This window comes from Melanotaenia boesemani, chromosome 22 (assembly GCF_017639745.1).
Source record: "Melanotaenia boesemani isolate fMelBoe1 chromosome 22, fMelBoe1.pri, whole genome shotgun sequence".
NCBI classification, from domain to species: domain Eukaryota; kingdom Metazoa; phylum Chordata; class Actinopteri; order Atheriniformes; family Melanotaeniidae; genus Melanotaenia; species Melanotaenia boesemani.
The window spans coordinates 2,823,258-2,844,257 of NC_055703.1; the positions used below are offsets into that span (position 1 = coordinate 2,823,258).

General features: G+C 40.9%; 1 protein-coding gene across 1 annotated transcript; it reads right to left on the reverse strand.

Moving 5' to 3' along the window:
* Window positions 1-11,259: 11,259 nt before the first annotated feature.
* si:dkey-1j5.4 (leucine-rich repeat-containing protein 15) lies at window positions 11,260-18,322 on the reverse strand. Its single transcript, XM_041975871.1, has 6 exons — window positions 18,174-18,322; window positions 17,846-18,030; window positions 17,503-17,759; window positions 14,789-14,909; window positions 12,122-12,257; window positions 11,260-12,032 (listed from the first exon to the last, which is right to left on the reverse strand). The coding sequence occupies exons 1-6, from the start codon at window positions 18,316-18,318 to the stop codon at window positions 11,842-11,844; spliced, it is 1,035 nt and encodes a 344-aa protein (XP_041831805.1). The 5' UTR covers window positions 18,319-18,322; the 3' UTR covers window positions 11,260-11,841.
* Between the last annotated feature and the right edge of the window lie 2,678 nt (window positions 18,323-21,000).

Consider the following 21,000-nt stretch of genomic DNA (forward strand, 5'->3'; position numbering starts at 1 on the left):
TGATAAATTGCTCCAGAACTTTTCCGCAGCTCAGCCCTCTTACTGCTGAGTGGAGAGGGAGATCTGTGTATGTGCTATCCAGCTCCTCCAAAAGGGACTGAAACTGCCAGTCTGTCAGTGCGAATTGCTTCACTATGAAGTTAATGTCTTTGCCACCGTGGCCGTGAAGTTTGATGATGGGGTGGCCGACTTTTTTTTAAATCAGTTTGACAACTCCCTTTTGTCTCCCAACCATGGTGGGGGCACCGTCTGTGGTCACTGCAAACATTTCCCTGATGTTAATCCCCAAAATGTTCAATTAATGCCTTGGCTATGTTTTTACCCTTCGTTGTGTCAGGCATTGGCTTCAAGCAGCAAAGTTCCTCTCTGACAAAAGAATCACAGTTCCTTGCCATGACTGCGAAACACAGGAAGTCATTCATGTCCAAGTTTTTATCAAGTGCAATGCTAAATACCGTAGCATCTTTTAATCCAGCCGATTGCTGAACACGTCTAGCTAACATGGGAATGTTCTTTATTCGTGACTTGATTGTATATTAGTTTTCAAAAGGAGCATCTGAGCAATGGAGAAAAGTCTCCTTAATAAATTCACCATCTGTAAACGGAGTCCTATGCTTTGCAATGCAATGTGCAGTGCGATAGCTTGCTTCTGTACCATGATATTTAACAGTGTTAAAAACTTTGAGGGAGCAAGCTTGTTTATCACACCTGGACCCAGCACGTTTAATTGACTCTGCTTTGTCTACTTGGTTTTTGAAAGTCTTTTCGGGCTTTGTCTCAAAATCCCGCTTAACACTTGACATTCGGCCCACAACATTCTCACAGCATAAAGTGCGCACAGCACAGTCTTTCAGAAATACAAGACGACACTCTTCATCCCTGGTGTAGAATAAAAGGACTGGGAGGATGATGTAAGTTTAAGTTTAGTAGGCAAGTACATACTGTATACAACAAGACAGTGTACATAACTGTCACAAGAAAGTTTGATTTTATTCATAGGCTTATCTTCTTTTAATCAATACCTGGTTGGCCAGTCTCGGCACAGAATGCCTGGACCAATTTTTATGTCCCTGTCCAGCCCTGATTGAATACTTTGTTACGCAGGATGGGCTGGTGCTGCTCTGCTCTGGGTCTGCTGGGTCTCTGGGTCTGGGCCACAGCCTGTACTCCATTTTCCATTCCTCGCTTAAGGGGATTAATGACCATTGTGTGCGCTGCAATGTGTCCCCACACTTCATGCTTAATAAAAGATGCCACAGGAGGCATCTTTATTTGATCAATATGTCTTGTGCTAAATTTTCATTTGTCAATAAAAACTGTTCTTTTGTCACATACCTTGCTCTGCAATCAACGTCATACCCAGTATTTTATCCATCTGCTCCTCGCAGTAAGTGAGCTGCACCAGTAGATAAATATTGGTCATCAATATCAGAGGCATCAATTATTAGAGGTTATACTTTCAGGAAGGCGCTTCGCTGCAATGGCGGCATGCCATTACATAACTAAGGCATCGAGCGCTGTCCGACTGCAACAGGATTACAGTTTACAAACCATATCGGCACCCTAACTGTGCTACCCCGCACCTGTCGGCTGGGACTCCGAAAAGGGGGGTTAAAGGGGAAGGATTCTACGGCCCTCAATGCAATTGTAATGCTAACAAAATTATCTAATACTCAATGACAAACTTACAATCACGCAAACATTTTAGTTACAATGCATTGGTACCACTAAGTTTCTTTGCTTTGGAAACATTTATAAACTCCGACCCCCCTCTATAGTTCCCTTAAATGGTTCAGTCCACCTGCTCCATCAGCTGCTCCATCAGCTGCAAGCGCAGCTCAACAGACAGACACCGAGTGGTTGCTTATATGGCACGATGCCTCAAAAATCAGGATGTTTAAAAAGAAAAGAAAAAGCTGAGACTGGAGAGAGAACAGAGGGGTGGACAGTACGTCACCCAGTTCTTTCAGAGGCGAGGTGGTCGGTTAGTTCGTCTGATGGAACATCAGCTTGTTGTCTCTTCTAAACTTTGTTCATATAATCTAGCTCACTTTGCTCCATATTAGCTCATATTTCTGAAGAAAACTCTGGATTTTATTAATTTTACTGTTGTTTCAGTCAAATAGCAGCCGAAGCAGATGCCTGCCAGACCCCCCCTCCCCGCCCCACCTGAACATGTCCAGGTGGGCCCTGAGGAAGGAGGTGAGCAGCGTGAATTAATTGTGTCAAATTAATTGATTATTGTGGAGAAAGAAAAAAAAAATTATATAATAGAAAAATTGTTCTGAAATAATAATAATGTTTTTTTATTTATTTTAGACCGATTTGAATGTTTGAGAAAATCCTCAGCTATCTGTAATGTAGGTGAGGTCAGTAGTTTGGGACTCATCCTCCTGCTTTGCAGCAGGAACATTTCTAGTGCAGCAGACTGGGTGACTGCTTTCAATCCAACCAGAGAAATACTTACATTTTCTAGATATCAGAAGATTAACTAGCAACAACCATATAGCATCATATGTTTCCCCACTAATATAAAGCTTCACCTGTGAGTCTACAGATGTGGAGATAAATTAGACTTCATGTGTTGCTACATGAGGGAGACAATGACGTGGAGGATTGGTAGTCAGATCAGTTTACCTTCACATTGTTGGTGAAATCACTGAAAACACCTTTAAATAAAACAAATAGTGGGAGGCCACCAGAAATAATGATTGTGATGCTATTACACATGACATTACATCATTGGAGATACTATATAATAGAACAGCTGATAGAATAGAAAGCTGGACTTCAGGACTTGATAAGCGATTTTCCAGGGAGAAAGCTCCACGTTGGGCTCTTGGTGAAAAAGGCTGAGCAAGGACAGTGGTTGTGAATGAGATTGCAAGAGCTTGACTCAGCAATAGTGAACCTTTACCTCTCCTTGATATCTTATTACACAAAGTTCTACCTTTTAAAATGTGATTATTTAACTTTAAAGACGCTCCCAGCTGTTGCTTGGCTGTAAATCTCCACAGTGGTTTGCTTGTGACCGTTTTACATTCAGCTCATATAATACAATAAACCATGTGAGGTCCTGCTAGTTTCTGTTTCTGAGCCTACCTAATTTATTTTACCATTAGCTTCTGATTTAATGATGATAACGCTCACAATACAATAAATCATAAAAAACGAGCGGCCATTTTGTTTTTGATGTTTTAGCTGAGGTTTGAATAGTTTCTCCACAGATTATAAATGCATTTCATTTTCATGGAAGAGGTTATTTTGTATTTAAGTTTTGTATTTTGAGTACTTGATCATGAGATAATTAATTGTTTAAGTATTTAAAAAAAGAGAGATGGGTTTTGGAAGTATCCGTCCTGCAGCAAGTAATTAAATGTAAATGAGCTTCAGACAAACAAGAACACACAGGTACCTGTTTGACTGAAAAAGATGGTGCCTTGTGGATAAAAAATTAATTTGGGGAGAGGAAAAAATTAAAGCAAAAGATAGATATAATAATAATAATAATGTGTTTTTTTCACAGAGTAGATTGGATTATTTGTTGTTCTTAATTGCTTTGTAAGACCAAAAAACTTTTTTTTCTTACTTTTATTTATTTAAAATGGGACCATGCACATTAATTGACATGAGGTTCCAAATTTAAATATTCCAAATATGGGTCCTCAGGCAAATTTTCATCTGTAGCCCCATGTAGAGATACTTAGTTTATAATAACCTATAACCAGTTACACATCCTCTGCCCTGTTTTCCACGCATGTCCTCCTTCCCCCACACACATGTACCTCTATTAATGAACTGCCTAAATTCACAATATAATTTCTAACACCAGTCTTTATTTATATAGCACCATTTAGATGTTTCATAACATCACTGCTCATTGAAAAGATTAAGAAGGGCAGTGCAGCTTATTGTCTTTCCTGCCAGTCCTTCTTTACCACCACAGATAAGCGTGCAGCTTGAATCCATCACGCTTGTGCCTACGTCTTCCACCAGGAATCTTGGTGTCATGGTAGACAACCAGCTGACCTTTAAGGACCACGTTGCCTCGGTTGCTCGATCTTGCCGATTTGCTCTCTACAACATCAGGAGGATCAGACCCTACCTGACTAAACACACGGCCCAGCTCCTGGTCCAGGCTCTGGTCATTTCTCGCATTGACTACTGCAACTCCTTACTGGCTGGCCTGCCTGCATGCTCAGTTAAACCTCTGCAGATGATCCAGAACGCAGCAGCACGTCTGGTCTTCAACCAGCCCAAAAGAGCTCATGTCACTCCGCTGCTAATCGCTCTCCACTGGCTTCCAGTTGCAGTGCATCAAATTCAAACCTCTGCTTCTGGCTTACAAAAAAGTAACCCAAACGGCTCCGGTCTACCTCCACTCCTTAATCCAGAGCTACACCCCCTCTCCACAGTTACGCTCTGCCAGTGAAAGACGCCTAGTGCTCCCACCACAAGGTGGCGCCACATCAGTAGCTAGACTCTTCTCCTCTGTGGTGGAACCATCTACCAAACTCCGTCCGATCTGCAGAGTCCTTATCCACTTTTAAAAGCAAGCTAAAGACTCAGTTGTTTAAGGAGCATTTCCACACTTAGCTTAACTCTTCTACTCAGAATGAGTTAGAAAGATTTGTCCAGCTCTTTGGTTCAACCAAGTACTGAAGAAGCTGCTAAACTTATGCCCAAGATGATGTTGTTTGATGAAATCTTGATGTTTGTGTTTAAATAAAATGACTTACAAAAGACTATTAAAAAAAAATTATACGCACTGCCCCCAGCACTACATGACAGCACCTGGTCCAACTGGACTCAAAGCAGTCTGACTACAACTTAATGATGACGTCCATCTTGTTTGAATTCTTGCTTGTGTTGTTCTTACTCTTAAATGTAAGTCGCTTTGGATAAAAGCGTCTGCTAAATGACTGTAGAATAGAATAGAATAGAATAGAATACAAATTATCCTGCACAGCATGGATTCCAAGGCTAAAAACTGGGTTAGCAGAAAACCTGACACCTCAAATGAAGTTATTAAGGGGCAGAAGATATCAAGATGTATGCATACTCAGTCTACAGGAGGTGCTTTCTCCCATAGGACTACAAAATGGAGAGCTTTAAAGAAATGGTCAGCAATAGTGAGGATTAAATTGTTCTTAGTCAGAGGACTAGCAATCCCATAAAGGTCTTAGGTTGAAGAGAATATTCTCATTCTTATCAGCCCAAACAAGACTATATTTCCCTTAAACACCCCGAACAGAACAGAAATACCCAAAAGAACCAAAATGTGGGAAATCAATCATTGAACTCCAGTTATGACAGCACATATGAGGTAAATCATCCTTACACACCAACTCGAAAATCAGGTTTCAGGACTTCTGGGGATTAAGGCTGTAAGACTTGCAGGTAGCTATATGGGGCAGTAGCATGAACAAAAAAAAACAGTTTTTAGGCAGGCCTATTAATACACAAACTAAATTATACCCCACAAAAACACATCAGGAAACAGTACAAATGACCATCCAGGTACGTCAAAATAAAAGCAATAACAAAATTAACTAAACATTCCCAAATGTGAACAGTTTTAATAGTTACAATTTAAAATAATCTAAGTTCATTTTGTCCATCACCTGCTACGTCAGTATTTCCTACACACAAAAGCTATATAAGAAATCAGTGCCCACAACCAGTGTGCCCACACTGCAATATCGAAATAAATATGATTACAAAGGAGTACCTGAATGCAACATAACTACAAGAAACCACTCTGTGATGTTAAAAGATTATTTTGCTGATGTTAGCAAACAACAGTGATCTTACAAAGTATGTTTGCTGTCTACTCTCCCTCTGAGTCTACCATGGAAAACTTTTTTTCCAGTATGATAATTACTTCAGTGCTGTTTTAGAAAACCTTGTCAAGATGAAGGCTGGAAACTGCTGACACAGGCTGTTATGGTTAATAGTCAGTCCTGAGACCAAAAACCTCCTGCCTCATTATCATTTTTTTCTAGCTGACAGTCTTGACTTCAACAGCTTACAGCAGTCAGGTACTCAGTGGCTCGTGTGGCCGAGGTTGTAAATATTACAGGTAATAATGATTCAATGTCCAATCAGAAACCTGTTGTTTTATCTAGCTAACAAGATTCCCCTGATATCAAAACTGGCCACAGGCTCTTTTATTATATTGACCACAGTAGCTGAGAAGAGACAAACCAAACACCAGAAGAAAGCATGAAAGTTGCTAACATGGGTAAATCTATGTTTGGTTGCGCTTGGAGCAGTTCTTGGGTTGTTGTAAGAGGATCCTGTTCAAGTTCATCAGAATCTCCTTGTGGGTGCACTCGTTTTAATTTTACAGAGTGTACTCCAGAAGATAGCTAGTTCTCCAGCTACTCCCACCCAACACTACTTATTATAACACATTTAATACCTTTACTCTCTAACTCTTCAGGCTGATACACTACAGCTCTGTAAATGAGCCAAAATAAGACTATTGGCCATCCAGGCGCTCTGAAAAAGTCCAGAATAGAAGTCACTTTATTTAGGACTTTTTTCAACAATCACTTCAACACACTTTTTAAGATACAGTCCAATTTAATTCCATTATAGTCCACTTAGATCAGATTCATTATAATACACATTAGTCGAATTCATTACAGATAACTCTCTTTTAACCTGTTGGTAGCAGACGTGAACATGATAAATGAAAATGTATTTCACTCAGTCCCCATCCTACACATGCTGCTGTAACAGTGGAGGGTTGGGGGGGTTCCTGGTTTCTGGTTGTTAAATGTGGTCAAACAGGTCGTGATTGTTTGCTGTCGATCCGCTGGCCAACTGATGCTGGTGCAAGCTTACCCTTGTGGAGGGAGGGATATATCTACCACTTTAGGAACTTTTCTGGTGATCTGCCCTGCCCCCAATTTTTTAATGGCACGACCCCAGTCCGCTCCAGTCATGTCATTTTCCTGTCAGAAGAAGAAGCAGAAGTTGCAGAAGCAGAAGTTGCAAGATGGTGCCAGTGTGTGAGGCCTGCCATCCCCCACTGTCATCTTTGTTTGTGTTGCTTCTGTTACTGTCGTCTCAGATATCAAAGCTCTACTGATGTACGACTGCCAAACTTTATTGGATCGTCAATCATCAGCTGGAAAACTAACGCAGTTTGGCCAAGCTGGACAGCAGCTGTGGCTACACATGTAGCTTACCATCATCAGGTATGAGGGAGGAATGAATAATGGGTACAATGTAAAGCGCTTTGGGACAACAAACTGGCTTGAACACTGAACACTGACCTCCTCTATAAGAAAGGTCAGCTGTGGCCCCATAATAACATCGTTTCCTCACAGCAGCATCAAGCCAGGTATTTATTTATATATTACTTTTAATATTTTATACCTGCTTTTAGCTTGGAGACAGAAGTTAAAGAGTCGGGGGGGGGGGGGTATTTTTTGATGTGTAAAGGCTTATTTTGGTTTTAATATCCATGAACTGAATTGTGCTTTTTTATTTTTTTTTATTTTTTTTATTTTATCTGCGTGTGTGAGCTTTGATTGAAACTTTGTTGTGACTTAGGTTTTTAAGATGCAAAAACTGTTGCATTTTTATTATGTGAAGCACTTTGTGCTGCAATCCTGCATGAAAAGTGCTATATAAATAAAGTTTGATTTGATTTGATTTGATTTGGCTTTATTTTTCTGTTCAAAGTTACTGAACATGTTTTACCAGTCTGTAGCTGTCTGTGTGCTTCTGTATGCTGTTGTGTGCTGGGGATACAGTACCAGTAAGCGGAACATCCACTAGCTGAACAAAATCATCCAGAAGGCAGGCTCTGTGGTGAGGCTGAAGCTGTTTCCTGTAGAAAAGGCCGCTGTCCATCTCACACTGCACCCGACCCCTATGGCCCCTCTGCAGATGGTGAGCCAACTGCAGTCACCACAAACTACAAATACTACAAAACACATATAATGTGTAATATGTTTACTAAGAGATGAGTTTAATAACAGAATGTACGCATGTGTATGATTGATAGGTCTCTGCTTTTTTATGTTGCTTTTTTTGCTTTTATTTGTACATTTTATACTAAATTTATATGACGTATCTGACTGGATGGCACTTTTAAATCTTGTTGTACTTGTTAGAATGACAGTAAAGATACTCTTTTCTATTCTTCTGGTGACGTCTTGTGTTTCTTTGCTAAATCAGCCATGGTGCACGTTCAAAACAACCAGAGTGTTGATATCTGCTTACTAGCAGTTTGTATAAAGTGAAACGTGACTTAAACATCACCTTTTATACAGAGTTATATACAACGTTGTGGTTTCTCTGCCTTGGGACACTGCTGGGCAGCGATGGTTCCAGAAATGTGCAAAATAAATACCACTGTGCCATTAAACGAGTCAGGAACAAAGAAAGTTGGGTAGTGTCTCTTTATAAGATCTGCAGAAAAGCAGTAGAAGTGAATAAAATCTTCTGAGGTCAAACAGTGCACTTTTAGCATTCTTTATAAAATAACATATGGTTTCAGTTACCTTCAGGATGGGAAATAACAACATGGAACAGGGCATTGCAGTTAAAGCAAGGGTGCCTCACAGCAGAATAAATCCTTACTCATAAAATATTAATTCAGTGTTTTGTAATTCAGGTCATTAAAACTAAGCCCTAAGGAAAGTAGTTTCCAGAGCATTAATGCAGATGTTAAGCAAACATGAAAGAAACTATTTATGAACAAAAACACAGGGAAGGTCATATATGGAGGCACAGAGTCAAATATTCAAAAAATAACCAATTATGTCTCTCATGAGCATGTTGTCTTCATTTACCACGTTATGTTGAAGCAATTGCAAAATACTACCGTCAAATCTGGTGACATTAGTTGCGTCTATTTTTCAGATAATTGAAATTATCAATAATAATAAAGATTTTTTTTCATCTCTACAACATAATAACAGCATTCAGGTCATTGACAATCGAGCTTAGACGTAAAACTTGCCTTAAAAATTAAGCTTATTTTGAAGTTAAAAAATTTATATTAATAAGATTTTAAGTTCAAAACTACAAATACTGAGAACACGGCTTATAGATGCAGGTTTATTTTATACCTTTATCCACTAGGACAACCATGTAACAGCCTTTGACTTCAAGTGGAATGTGTCTTCTCTGTGGTTTTAGCCAAAGGTATGCAGTGTGTGATCTGAATGCAAACACAGACAACAGTGGGTGACTGTAGCAGTGCCAGAACCACACAGGACTGTGTTAAACCACACTGTGCTGAAATGTCTGACCAGGAGTTTGCTGCTGTATACCTGTTTCCTCACACTCTCAGATATTTCAGTGCGATACGTCTCACACTTGCTTGTAAAATCTGCTGGTGGACAGGTTGACATGCATGAAATGACACTACAAACTTTGTAAGATGCGTCAAAGGGGCTGGGGTCCTATTTCTATTAAAAATGTGTTTCTGTTTTATTTCCTTTACTTGCTGCATTTTAATTTCTTCAGTACAGTGTGCACTGCAGTGTTTCATCCGGCTCCTCCTCCCTCCTTCCCTGCATTGACAGTCTCTAACTGAATATTGTAAATGATGATAGGCAAGGCAATGTAATTTTATTTGTATAGCACATTTCATGAACAAGACAATTCAAAGTGCTTAAACATTAAAACATTACAGCAAGGTGCGGAAAAAAATACAAGTGTATTAAAAAAAACAAAGATTAAAAAGGATCAAGTTGATTGCATACAAACAGAAAGAAAAAAAAGCTCAGATAAAGAAATAAAGTTAAGATTTCAGCGTAAAAGAACAAGATGCAGATCTGGACTCTAAATAAAAACTAGTTCCATGCAGCAGAGAACAGGTGGGTCTTTAACCTGGATTTAAATAAACTGAGCGTTTCAGCTGATCCGAGGCTTTCTGGGAGTTTGTTCCAGACATGTGGAGCATAGAAGCTGAATGCAGCTTCTCCATGTCTGGTTCTGACTCTGGAACTGATAAGAAACTGGATCCAGATGACCTGAGGGTTCTGGTAGGTTCATACTGGGTCAAGAGGTCTCTGATGTATTTTGGTCCTAAACCATTCAGATCTTTATAGACCAGCAGCAGAACTTTAAAGTCTATCCTCTGACGGACCGGCAGCCAGTGTAAAGACCTCAGAGCTGGACTGATGTGGTCCACTTTCTTGGTCTTAGTGAGGACTGGAGCAGCAGAGTTCTGGATCAGCTGCAGGTGTCTGACTGATGTTTTAGGTAGAACCTGTAAAAACACTGTTACGATAATCAAGCCGACTAAAGATGGAAGCTGGACTAGTTTTTCCAGGTCCTGCTGAGACATCAGATCTTTTACCCTTGACATGTTCTTAAGCTGATAGTAGGCTGATTTTGTTATTCCCTTAATGTGTTTGTCAAAGTTTAAGTTTGAGTCCATCAATACACCCAGATTTTTGGCCTGGTTGGTGGTTTTTAGGTGTATAGACTGAAGCTCTGTGGTGACCTTTAATCGTTCCTCTTTGGCTCCAAAGACCATCACCTCAGTTTTGTTTTTGTTTAAATGGAGAAAGTTTAGACACATCCAGTCATTAATCTCCTGAATGCATTTACCAAGGCCTGTACGGTCTTGGTCTCCTGGTGACATTGTAATATATATCTGCATGTTATCTGCGTAGCTATGGTAACTAATGTTGTTCTTTATGACCTGTGCCAATGGGAGCATGTAGATGTTAAACATATGAGGCCCCAGGATGGAACCTTGGGGAACTCCACGTGTAATTCTTGTCTGCTCAGACGTAAAGTTACCTATTGACATTAAGTGCTTCCTGTTCTCTAAATAAGATTTAAACCAGTGTAATACAGGTTGTCATTGTGAGTGAGAATTTATTCTCAATTCACTTATCTGGTTAAATAAAGGTTTACAGTAATGAAAATTATTTTACAACAACCATTTCTAAAACAATTGGGTCTCTGTGTAAATTGTAAATCAAAACTTAATGCAATGATTTGGATATCTCATAAACCTATATTTTATTCCCAGTGGAACATAAACAACAACATAACAATAAACAACTATCTATCTATCTATCTATCTATCTATCTATCTATCTATCTATCTATCTATCTATCTATCTATCTATCTATCTATCTATCTGTCTGTCTGTCTGTCTGTCTGTCTGTCTGTCTGTCTGTCTGTCTGTCTGTCTGTCTGTCTGTCTGTCTGTCTGTCTAGAAAAGTCAAAGGAATGGATTTTGGGTTTTTGGGTTTATCAGATTTGCAAATGACAGCATTGTTTTTATTTTCATTATAAGCACCATCCCAACTCACGCTGTGTCTTTAGAGTCAGTTAAGAAGCACACTTACAGAGGTCTTCTTTCCATCAGTTAGGATGTATTTTTGTGATGAATGTGGTGCCATTTGAGAGGGAAATAAACAGGCTTTCTCACAATGTCAGATTTATTACAAAGAAGCATTGTTACAAAACAGTAATCCAAACACAGACTTTTTCTGCTAATCTTTTTTTCCAGTTACAGTGAGTGAATGAGTGTTAAATGCATGAAGGAATTATTTTCTCCACTCAAAATGACAAAAACTTTATGCAGTGCATTGAACATTCTTGTTATTAAGGTGAATGGGAGCATTTTCCTAAATCATGTGGACAGTGGAAAGCCTAAAACCAGAAGATGTGAAAATAAGCACAGAAATTTGATTCCAAGGAAGCTTTTAGAATTCACACTAGATAGAAGTGACTGCCACAAACACTGATGTAACCTACTGAAAAAAGAAAATGGTTTAATATAATGATTATTATCTGAATCTCTATGAGTCGGAGCCAATGTTTTGGTCTTTATTCAGATTTCTTTGTATTAGGCACCACAGTGCAGCATCCCAGCTTGGAGGCTGATGAGACTTTTGCTTTTAAGGTCTGAAGGGCTGACACATTTTAGTGCATTCTGGGGAGACAAGGTGGCCTTGGTTTCTCCTATCCACCTTATCAAGGAGATAATATTACAGTCGCAGTGCCATGGATTATCATGGAGGTACAGCTTCTTCAGCTCTGAGAGAAACAAGAATAAAAAGTCAGTAAATCTGAGTCCTGCATTTGCCTTCACAGTAAAACGGCAGACACATGACTCAGCATCTTACCAGGCATATGACTAAACATGTTTCCATCCACTGTCTTTAGGTGATTTCCACTGAGTGCCAGCTGAGAAAGTTTGGGCATGTTGCTGAACACATCAGATGGCAGGTGATCCAGCTCGTTATTCCTCAGGTAGAGCTCCTGGTTGAAAAGGTAACAAATACATTTTTTCTAGTTTTTATCAATTATTACGGTATTTGTGCACATAAGACCTTTTAAAATTATAAAATTATGAAAACTAGTTCATTTATCCCAGAGAAAAATTTTAATGTTCTCCTTTTATTATATAAAAACAATAATAATTATTTGGAATAATTTTGTGCTTTGATCCAGAAGGCAGTGGCTGCTGGCAGGAATGATCTCCAGTACCTTTCTGTCTTGCATTGGACTTGAGGAAGCCACTGATTGAACACACTCTATTGTTTTTTCAATATTTTGAGTCAGGGATGTAAGGAATCATCAACTATTTTTAGCAGCTATATCCCCAGAATGATCTCCAGTACAGAACCAGCCTTGATCAGCTTGTTCGGTCTCTTTAAGTCTCTGACTGATGCTACAAAGCTGACTACACTTTTCACAACAGACTTATAGAAGACATGTAATATTTTGGTGCAGACATTGAAGGATCTCAGCTTTCTTAAGAAGTAGAGTCCCCTCTGCCTTTTCTCCTAGATGCCTCTGTGTTACATTTCAAGTCAACTCTGTTTTCCAGCTGAACTCTGAGGTACTTGTATTCCTCCACCACCTCCACCTCTTCTCCCAGGATGTAAACAGTGTTGTTTACTTTGGTTCCTCCTGAAGTCAACAACCATCTCGTTTGTTTTGTTAGTAATAAAGATGAGGTGACTGTTTCTGACTGACCAGTTCTCTGTACTCAGCTTCTTCTCCATCACTGATACTCCCCACAACTGCAGAGTAATCAGAGTATTTCTGCAGATGACTGGACTCAGAGTTGTATTGGAAGTCTGAGGTGTCAGTGTGAAGAGAAATGGTGAGAGTACAGTCCCTTGTGGTGCTCAGTGCTGCTGACCACCATCTCAGACACACAACCTTTCAGTCTCTCAAACTAGTCTGTTTGTTTGGTCGTCATAAATCCAGGTGGACGTGGAGGTCTCCACCTGGAATTTAAGGAGCTTCTTACATAACAGAGCAACTGAATTGTATTAAAAGCAATTGAAAAATCATAGAACATGATCCTCAAAGTGCTGCCTGATTGGTCCAGATGGGAGGCGGCTCTCTGAACCTGGTAGATGATGGCGTCTTCGACCCCATTACGAGAAGCTAACTGTAATGGGTCCTGAAGGGGATCACGTCCTTATTGAGGTGAGCCAATAAAAGTCTCTGCGGGACTTTCATGATGTGAGATGTTAGGACAACTGGTCTATAGTCTTGTTTCAGATGTTTGGGATATTTTAGGAACTGGAACAAGGCAGAGTGTTTTCCACAGCACAGGAACGCTTTTCTGACTCAGGCTGGTTGAAAAGGTGCTGAAGAATCCAACATAGTTGTTCTGAGCAGGTTTTCAGAACCCTGGAACTGACACCATCTGGACCTGGAGCCTAGTTCCGGTTTAGTTTCTCCAGTTGATTCTTCACCTGACTGCAGGAGACAGACAGGCTAGAGGTGGAGGAAGATGAAATTGAGGGAGACGAGTCTGTTAATGTCCATGACTGAGCTGCAGGGTGTCAGCATGGAGGTGTGACAGGAAAGCTGTGGACTCCTGGAGGGTGGGTGGTCTGTTGGGCTGGAGGCAGAGGGTGAACAGAACCAGACCATCCAGACCTCCATCAGTCTGGTCCCCCTTTAACTTGAAACTGGTGATCTTTTTATTCCTGACCACACAGCCCTCAGGTTGTTCTGCTGGAGCTGCTTTTCTCACTCTTTCCTGTAGTCCTCCTTGCGCTTCTTCATCTTTGTTTAGGGTTGTTTTTGTGTTGTCTTCAATAACTCCCTGTCTCCATCCCTAAAGGCTTTCTTTTGGATGTTTAGCAGCTTTTTCAGGCTACTTGTGATCCAGGGTTATTGGGAAAGCATCTTACTGTTCTTGTTGGTACCATGCTGTCCACACAGAAGTTGATATGATCTGTGAGACACTCAGTCATGGCACTGATGTCCTCTCCATGTGGTTCACAGAGGACATTCCAGTCTGTGGCCTCAAAGCCCCCCTCTCAGAGCATGTTCAGCTTCACTAGATCAGGTTTTAATAGTGGCCTGGATGATATCTTTTTTTTCCAAATTTCTGAAGAATAATTTTGTACTTCTCCATGGTGTAGTATGCTGCTCTGCAGGGTTTCGCCATGTCTACAATTGGTCAGAGTCTGCAAACTCTGCCTCTTTCATGTGAGCGTGCACTGATCAAGATGAGAAAACCCTGGGTTCATTTACTTAGTTAATAACCAGCTTTGTTTGAAATGAGTTCTACTGGAAATAAATATGGGTTTATTGCAAATCATTGAATTCTGTTTCTTTATATTTTACACTGAGTCCCATTATTTTTGGAATGGGGGTTGCAAAGAAAAAGAAAAAATATTGGCCCAGTGTGTAAATGAGTCAATGTGGCTAATATTGTAAAAAGACTTTGTATGGTCCACAAGACTAGTGCTGCTAAATACAATCCATTTATCATTCACACAACTCCCAGTCTGTATGTAAACCATAACAAATTATATTACCTGCAAGTTGCTCAGGCCATCCAAAGCTGACTGACTCAGAGCAGACAGAAGATTATTGTCGAGAACCAGCATTTCCAGAGATCGCAGAGGCCTAAACGCTCCAGCAGGGACAGTTTTCAGACTGGGTGTAAGAAGAAAGTCAGTCACACAATGACACTGATATTCACATACAGACATCAAGAAAAAGAAGTCTAGTTTTGACACCACATTCATTTTTCCCTGCTTTCAGGCATTGATTCCCTCAGTTTATAGATATCACCAATTCCAACTACGGCTTCTTTCTTGTTTCTCCCCCTGAATGTAAAATTCTAAATAAGTCTAAACATTTTTTTATTATTATTTTCATTCTAGGACAAAATTTTAGAATTTAGTGTTGGAACATACATACACTCACATGTCCCCAAATTTCCCTGAGGCTCTCCGAAGGGATTAATAAAGTATTTCTATTCTATTGTATTCTATGAACACATAGGCTGGAACGTGGTGTTCATCATCTTGTCCAAGAACAATTTGACAAATAAAAATATAACTGCATGAATCTACACACAACATTTCTGTTAATAATCTCCATATTGACATGATAGCATCACACAGTTGCTGCAGATCCATCCAAAGAATCTCCCGTTCCACTTTCATTCACCCTAAAACACACCAAGAAAGATTAGTCACTGGAATATGAAAGCTTAATGTTAGCATATACAGTATGTTAGCAACAGGCTCAGTACTACCGCAGTGTAAACATTAGCTTGTTGTTAGTTTTGTACTAAAATAATGTTAACTCCAGTGAAATGGTGCATTATCCTGCTGGAAGTTGGGAACCTGAATGTTAATTAAAGAAATAAGAAAACTATTTATAGCGATGTATTTAATATGATGTGAGTGCATAAAGGAACTTTAAAACTTTCAATTCTATGAGTAGAACGTCTTTCACAATTTCCTTTTTTTTTTTTTACCAACACAACCTCCTGATATTGTACCCTTCTGATAAAAGCAAAAACTTTAGTGTTTGAATTAAACAGGGGCTTCTGGGGGAGCCTTATTTTCAGGGACGCACCAGCCCAGCAACATGGCCAAAAACAGGGTTACTGTAAAAAACATTCTGCTACTACTGTATGTAGCTAATAGACTCAGAAACATCTTATAATAAATTTCTCAAAACAAAAAGCAACAGAGCAGATACACATGTTTAACAATTATGCCTTGTCACATACAGGCCTTCATTAAAAATGTATTTGAATAAAACAGCTGAACAATAATTAACTAACCTAAATAAATAAATGTTTATTTAAGCTGTTTAATGGTCCTCATACTCCTGACATTTTATTTTTATCTGAGTATTGCAGCAAAAATCTGAAACAGAATAAGGTTTGGAATGTTCTTTCATGAACCACAAAAATCAAGCAGATCTGGTCGCTGCCCAGGTGACACACAGAAACAATCCAGCTGTCCACAGCACAGAAACAACAGCTCCTGTACTAAGTCAGTATCCTTGAAACGGAGCTCCCACATAATTCAAACTATGTATGAATTGTGTAGTAATTTTTAAGATAAATCCACTTTTCAACCCTTCAAAAGGAACACACAGGCCTTAAAGTCCACTTATGTGCCCTCCTGGGTACCTACTTCCAGACTATTCTCCTACTGCACACCTTTTTCTGACTACAAGAGCAAGACAAAAAGTTTAATGACATTGTTTGCAAATAAAAATGAATGAATTCATGTGGTAAGCAGCTTCGTCCTCTGGATCAAGATCGATACGTAAAACTTGCAGGACACCCTGGTTTTGGCACCTGAGGATATTTCAGATGATGGAGTTGCAGTGGTAATAAAGGAAGCGTGGTTCAGTCTCTAGCTTTCCCATTTTAACATGTCAAAATATCCTTGGGCAAAAGACTGAACCCCACTTTGCCAATGATTCGTTCATCAGTCTGTGTGATGGAGATCAAGCACTGCATAGGCTTTTAATCCTGCTAGTGGTTGTGTGAATAGTTGAATGTGGCTTGTATTGTGTTGAATTTAAGTGGTTAACTAAACTAGATAAGTGTTGCATGCGGAGTTATCAGCTCAGTTACAAACTCAACAACCAGACAAATTCTGAATAAATTCTGGAAATTTTAACCATTTCTTCCTCTTTCATACACTTCCAACTTTCCACCAGTTTGTAACAGTTCTGAACAATTAATCGTTTTTAAATCAAAATCTCAATTTAAGAAGAGCGCAATTAATTTACATATAACACGGCACATTTTCCAGGTTTCAAACCTGTGATAACGTGTTGACATTAATAAAACCTACAAAGAATATTGTATCCACTTTAAGCCATAATACGACTCAGAAATTGACGGTAGTTTGTTCAGCTGTGATCGACAGCTGAATTATATGATTTGCACAAGTCTTTCTATCTTCACCTCTCTGGGAGAGTTTAAAAACATCAGTTTTACGGGTGGTTGAAGTTTCATGTTGTTCGATATTTGTTCTCTGCTGGTTAGAGTGTGCACACCTGCATGTGCATGCATGTGTCTGTGTGTGGCGCTGGGGTGAAACTTGCTGTGTGCAGTACAGAAATCATGTAGGAACAGATGAGGCACTGTGGTGTAAATAAGATAAATAACACCAGACTGTTAGCTTTATAGTTTTACTAGTCCTGACTTCCTTTGTGCCAGTTTGTGAGACTAACTGAAAACCACATTTGTGTGTGTATATGTTAATGTGACCTGTTATTGTCCAAGTTGAGGAACAAGAGCTGCCTGAGTCCAGTGAAGGCCTTAGAAGAAATCCTTTGTATGCGATTTATTGAGAGGTCCAAAACTTTAAGGGCAATCAAAGGTTTGAACACATTAGATGGGAGCATTGTCATTGCATTTAGAGGTAGGTCCAGCTCTGAGAGGTTCCTCATGCCAATAAACATCTCAGGTTTGAGTATGCCAATCTGGTTCTGGCCCAGCATGAGGAAGCGAAGGTTCAGGAGGTCCTATAGACATGAAAACAAAAGCTTTTTAGCTAAAATATTGTACCATAAGGACACACATATTGTGCATTACTTTCTAAACTTTTTACCTGAAATCCCCTTGGTGGAAGGAGGGTGATGTGGTTGCCATAAAGATTGAGAAGCATTAGTTGTTTTGCACCAGAAAAAGTCTGTGGATGGATGGACTTGATAGCATTTCGTTCCAGGTTGAGGCTCTCCATCTTGGGATATGAGCTCAGAATATTGGCCTTCAGGTTTGTGATCCCGTTCTCACCTTTAGGCATTAATGGAAAAAGTTATGTATTGATGCAATTGTATCTGCCAAACATATGTTTACTTTAAAGTCAGCTAAATTTAAATAAAAGCTACACAATGAAGCATTTGAAGAGGTTAACTTTTAAAACGTAAGGTGCTCACCTAGTTTGAGGATCCAGGCATCAGATGGAATATTAGAGGGAAAGGCATGAAGCCCCTTCTTATGGCAGTTGACCTCTGATTTTTCCAGATTGGACTTTCTAGAGCACTTGCAGACATCAGGACAGCCCACCATAGCCTGCACCATGCATGACATTATCAGCATCAACCTTGGCAAGAGATTCATCTTCCCTGCAGAATGAAAAGAACTAACTTTGAAAACTTGAACTTTATTATAAACACACATTTTATTTCTGTATTTGAACTCCCAAAAATAAAAAGTTAAAATGGACACTTAAAAAGTGTATTGTAAAAATATTTTTCTGAATTAACAATTAACATGGTGGAAAGTACGGACCAAGGTTTCCCTTGCCCGGACGTGGGTCACCGGGGCCCCCTCTGGAGCCAGGCCTGGAGGTGGGGTATGGAGGCAAGCACCTGGTGGCCGGGCCTTTGCCCATGGGGCCCGGTCGGACTCAGCCCAAAAGGGTGACATGGGCCTCTCCTCCCGTGGGCTCACCACCTGCAGGAGGGGCCATAGGGGTCGGGTGCAATGTGAGCTGGGCGGCTGCCAGAGGCGGGGACCCTGGCGGTCTGATCCTCGGCTGCAAAAGCTAGCTCTAGGAACGGCTTCAAGGAGATTCTGGTCCACCATCCGGCGGCTCAGAAGGGGAAAGCAGTGCTCTGTCAACACTGTGTACCATGGGGATGGGGGGCCGCTGGCCTCGACTCGGAACGTTGTGAGGCGGTGGAAGGAGTACTTCGAAGACCTTCTCAATCCCACCAACATGTCTTCCGATGAGGAAGCAGAGTCTGGGGTAGCTGGTGCTGGCTCTCCTATCTCTGGGGCTGAGGTCGCTGAGGTGGTTAAAAAGCTCCTTGGTGGATGAGGTCCGCCCAGAGTTCCTTAAGGCTCTGGATGCTGTAGGGCTGTCTTGGCTGACACGCCTCTGCATCATCGCATAGACATTGGGGACAGTTCCCCTGGACTGGCAGACTGGGGTGGTGGTCCCCCTCTTCAAAAAGGGGGACTGGAGGGTGTGCTCCAACTACAGGGGGATCACACTCCTCAGCCTCCCTGGTAAGATCTATTCAGGGGTGCTTGAGAGGAGGGTCCGTCGGATAGTCGAACCTCGGTGTGAGGGGGAGCAGTGCGGTTTTCGTCCCTGTCACGAAACAGTGGACCAGCTCTACACCCTCTTCAGGGTCTTTGAGGGGGCATGGGAGTTTGCCCAACCAATCTACATGTGTTTTGTGGACTTGGAGAAGGCATTAGACCATGTCCCCCGGGGACTCCTGTGGGGGTTACTCCTGGAGTATTGAGTGCCGGACTCGCTTGTACGAGCTGTCCGGTCCCTGTACGACCGGTGTCAGAGCTTGGTCCGCATTGCCGACAGTAAATCAAAATCGTTTCCAGTGCGGGTTGGACTCCGCCAAGGCTGCCATTTGTCACCGATTCTGTTCATAACTTTTATGGACAGAATTTCTAGGCGCAGCCGAGGTGTTGAGGGGATCCGGTTCGGTGGCCTCAGGATTGGGTCTCTGCTCTTTGCGGATGATGTGGTTTTGTTGGCTTCGTTGGGCCGTGATCTTCAGCTCTCACTGGAGTGATTCGCAGCTGAGTGTTAAACCGCTGGGATGGGAATCAGCACCTCCAAGTCCGAGACCATGGTCCTCAGCCGGAAAAGGGTGGAGTGCTCTCTCTGGGTTTGCAATAGGGTCCTGCCCCAAGTGGAGGAGTTCACATATCTCGGGGTCTTGTTCACGAGTGAAGGAAGGATGGAGCGGGACATCGACAGGCGGATGATGACAGTCTGCAGTGATGCAGACTCTGCATCGGTCTGTTGTGGTGAAGAAGGAGCTGAGCCAAAAGGCAAACTCTCGATTTACTGGTCGATCTACGTTCCTACCCTCACCTATGGTCATGAGCTGTGGGTAGTGACCGAAAGAACAAGATCGCGAGTAGAAGCGGCCGAAATGAGTTTTCTCTGCAGGGTGGCCGGGCTCTCCCTTAGAGATAGGGTGAGAATCTAGGTGATCTGGGAGGGGCTCAGAGTAGAGCCGCTGCTCCTCCACATCGAGAGGAGCCAGATGAGGTGGCTCGGGCATCTGGTTAGGATGCCTCCTGGATGCCTCCCTGGTGAGGTGTTCCGGGCACGTCCCACCAGAAAGAGGCCCATATCTGGTGCTAATATACAAGATAAAGGTGCATTATGTTATGTCTGTCCCTTTCAACTGTCTTCTCCTCTGAAGTATATTCGCATATCTGGTTTGGCTGATTTACACAATCCACTCAATAAAAAGGCTCAGCTGGGGTGAAGACTTTGGAGTTGACAGACACACACTCTTGAGTGATTATCTGACTCTGGTCTCTCCCCATCATGATGTGCTGAAAACTTATCCTGAGTTCTTGTGTCTTATTTTATGTTATGAAAACCCTGACATGAATTTAAAATAGAAGAATAAAATGATCCTTTCAATCACATAAATGAAACAACCCAGTGGTCTATGGTTAGGTTCCATTCAAAATGATCTGATGAAAAAAAAAATAAATAATAAACTAGACAAAAAACCCACACACATAGAGACATATTAACACATTAACAATTATGTTACTTATGAGCAAAACTTTCAGTGTACCACTGTTAATTTAGTTAAATTAAAATGACTTTATTCTGCCTTTTTTTGTTGTTCCAGAATGAGAAATGTTGTGCAGACACCATGACAAAGCTCCTCCACTGACTTGACATTACCTTGATTTCCAAGGTCCCAACAAGTAATTTTTAACATTTATGTAAATAACTGCTGAGTATTGAAATAACCTTGTCGT

Excerpts from the sequence above, each read along its gene's own strand:
- si:dkey-1j5.4 (XM_041975871.1), bottom strand. The coding sequence starts at position 18,318 with ATGGTGCAGGCTATGGTGGGCTGTCCTGATGTCTGCAAGTGCTCTAGA. Across the intron at positions 18,031-18,173 it reads TGCCTGGATCCTCAAACTAG|GTGAGAACGGGATCACAAAC; the intron begins GTGAGCACCTTA and ends TAATGCCTAAAG. Across the intron at positions 17,760-17,845 it reads TTCCACCAAGGGGATTTCAG|GACCTCCTGAACCTTCGCTT; the intron begins GTAAAAAGTTTA and ends TCATGTCTATAG.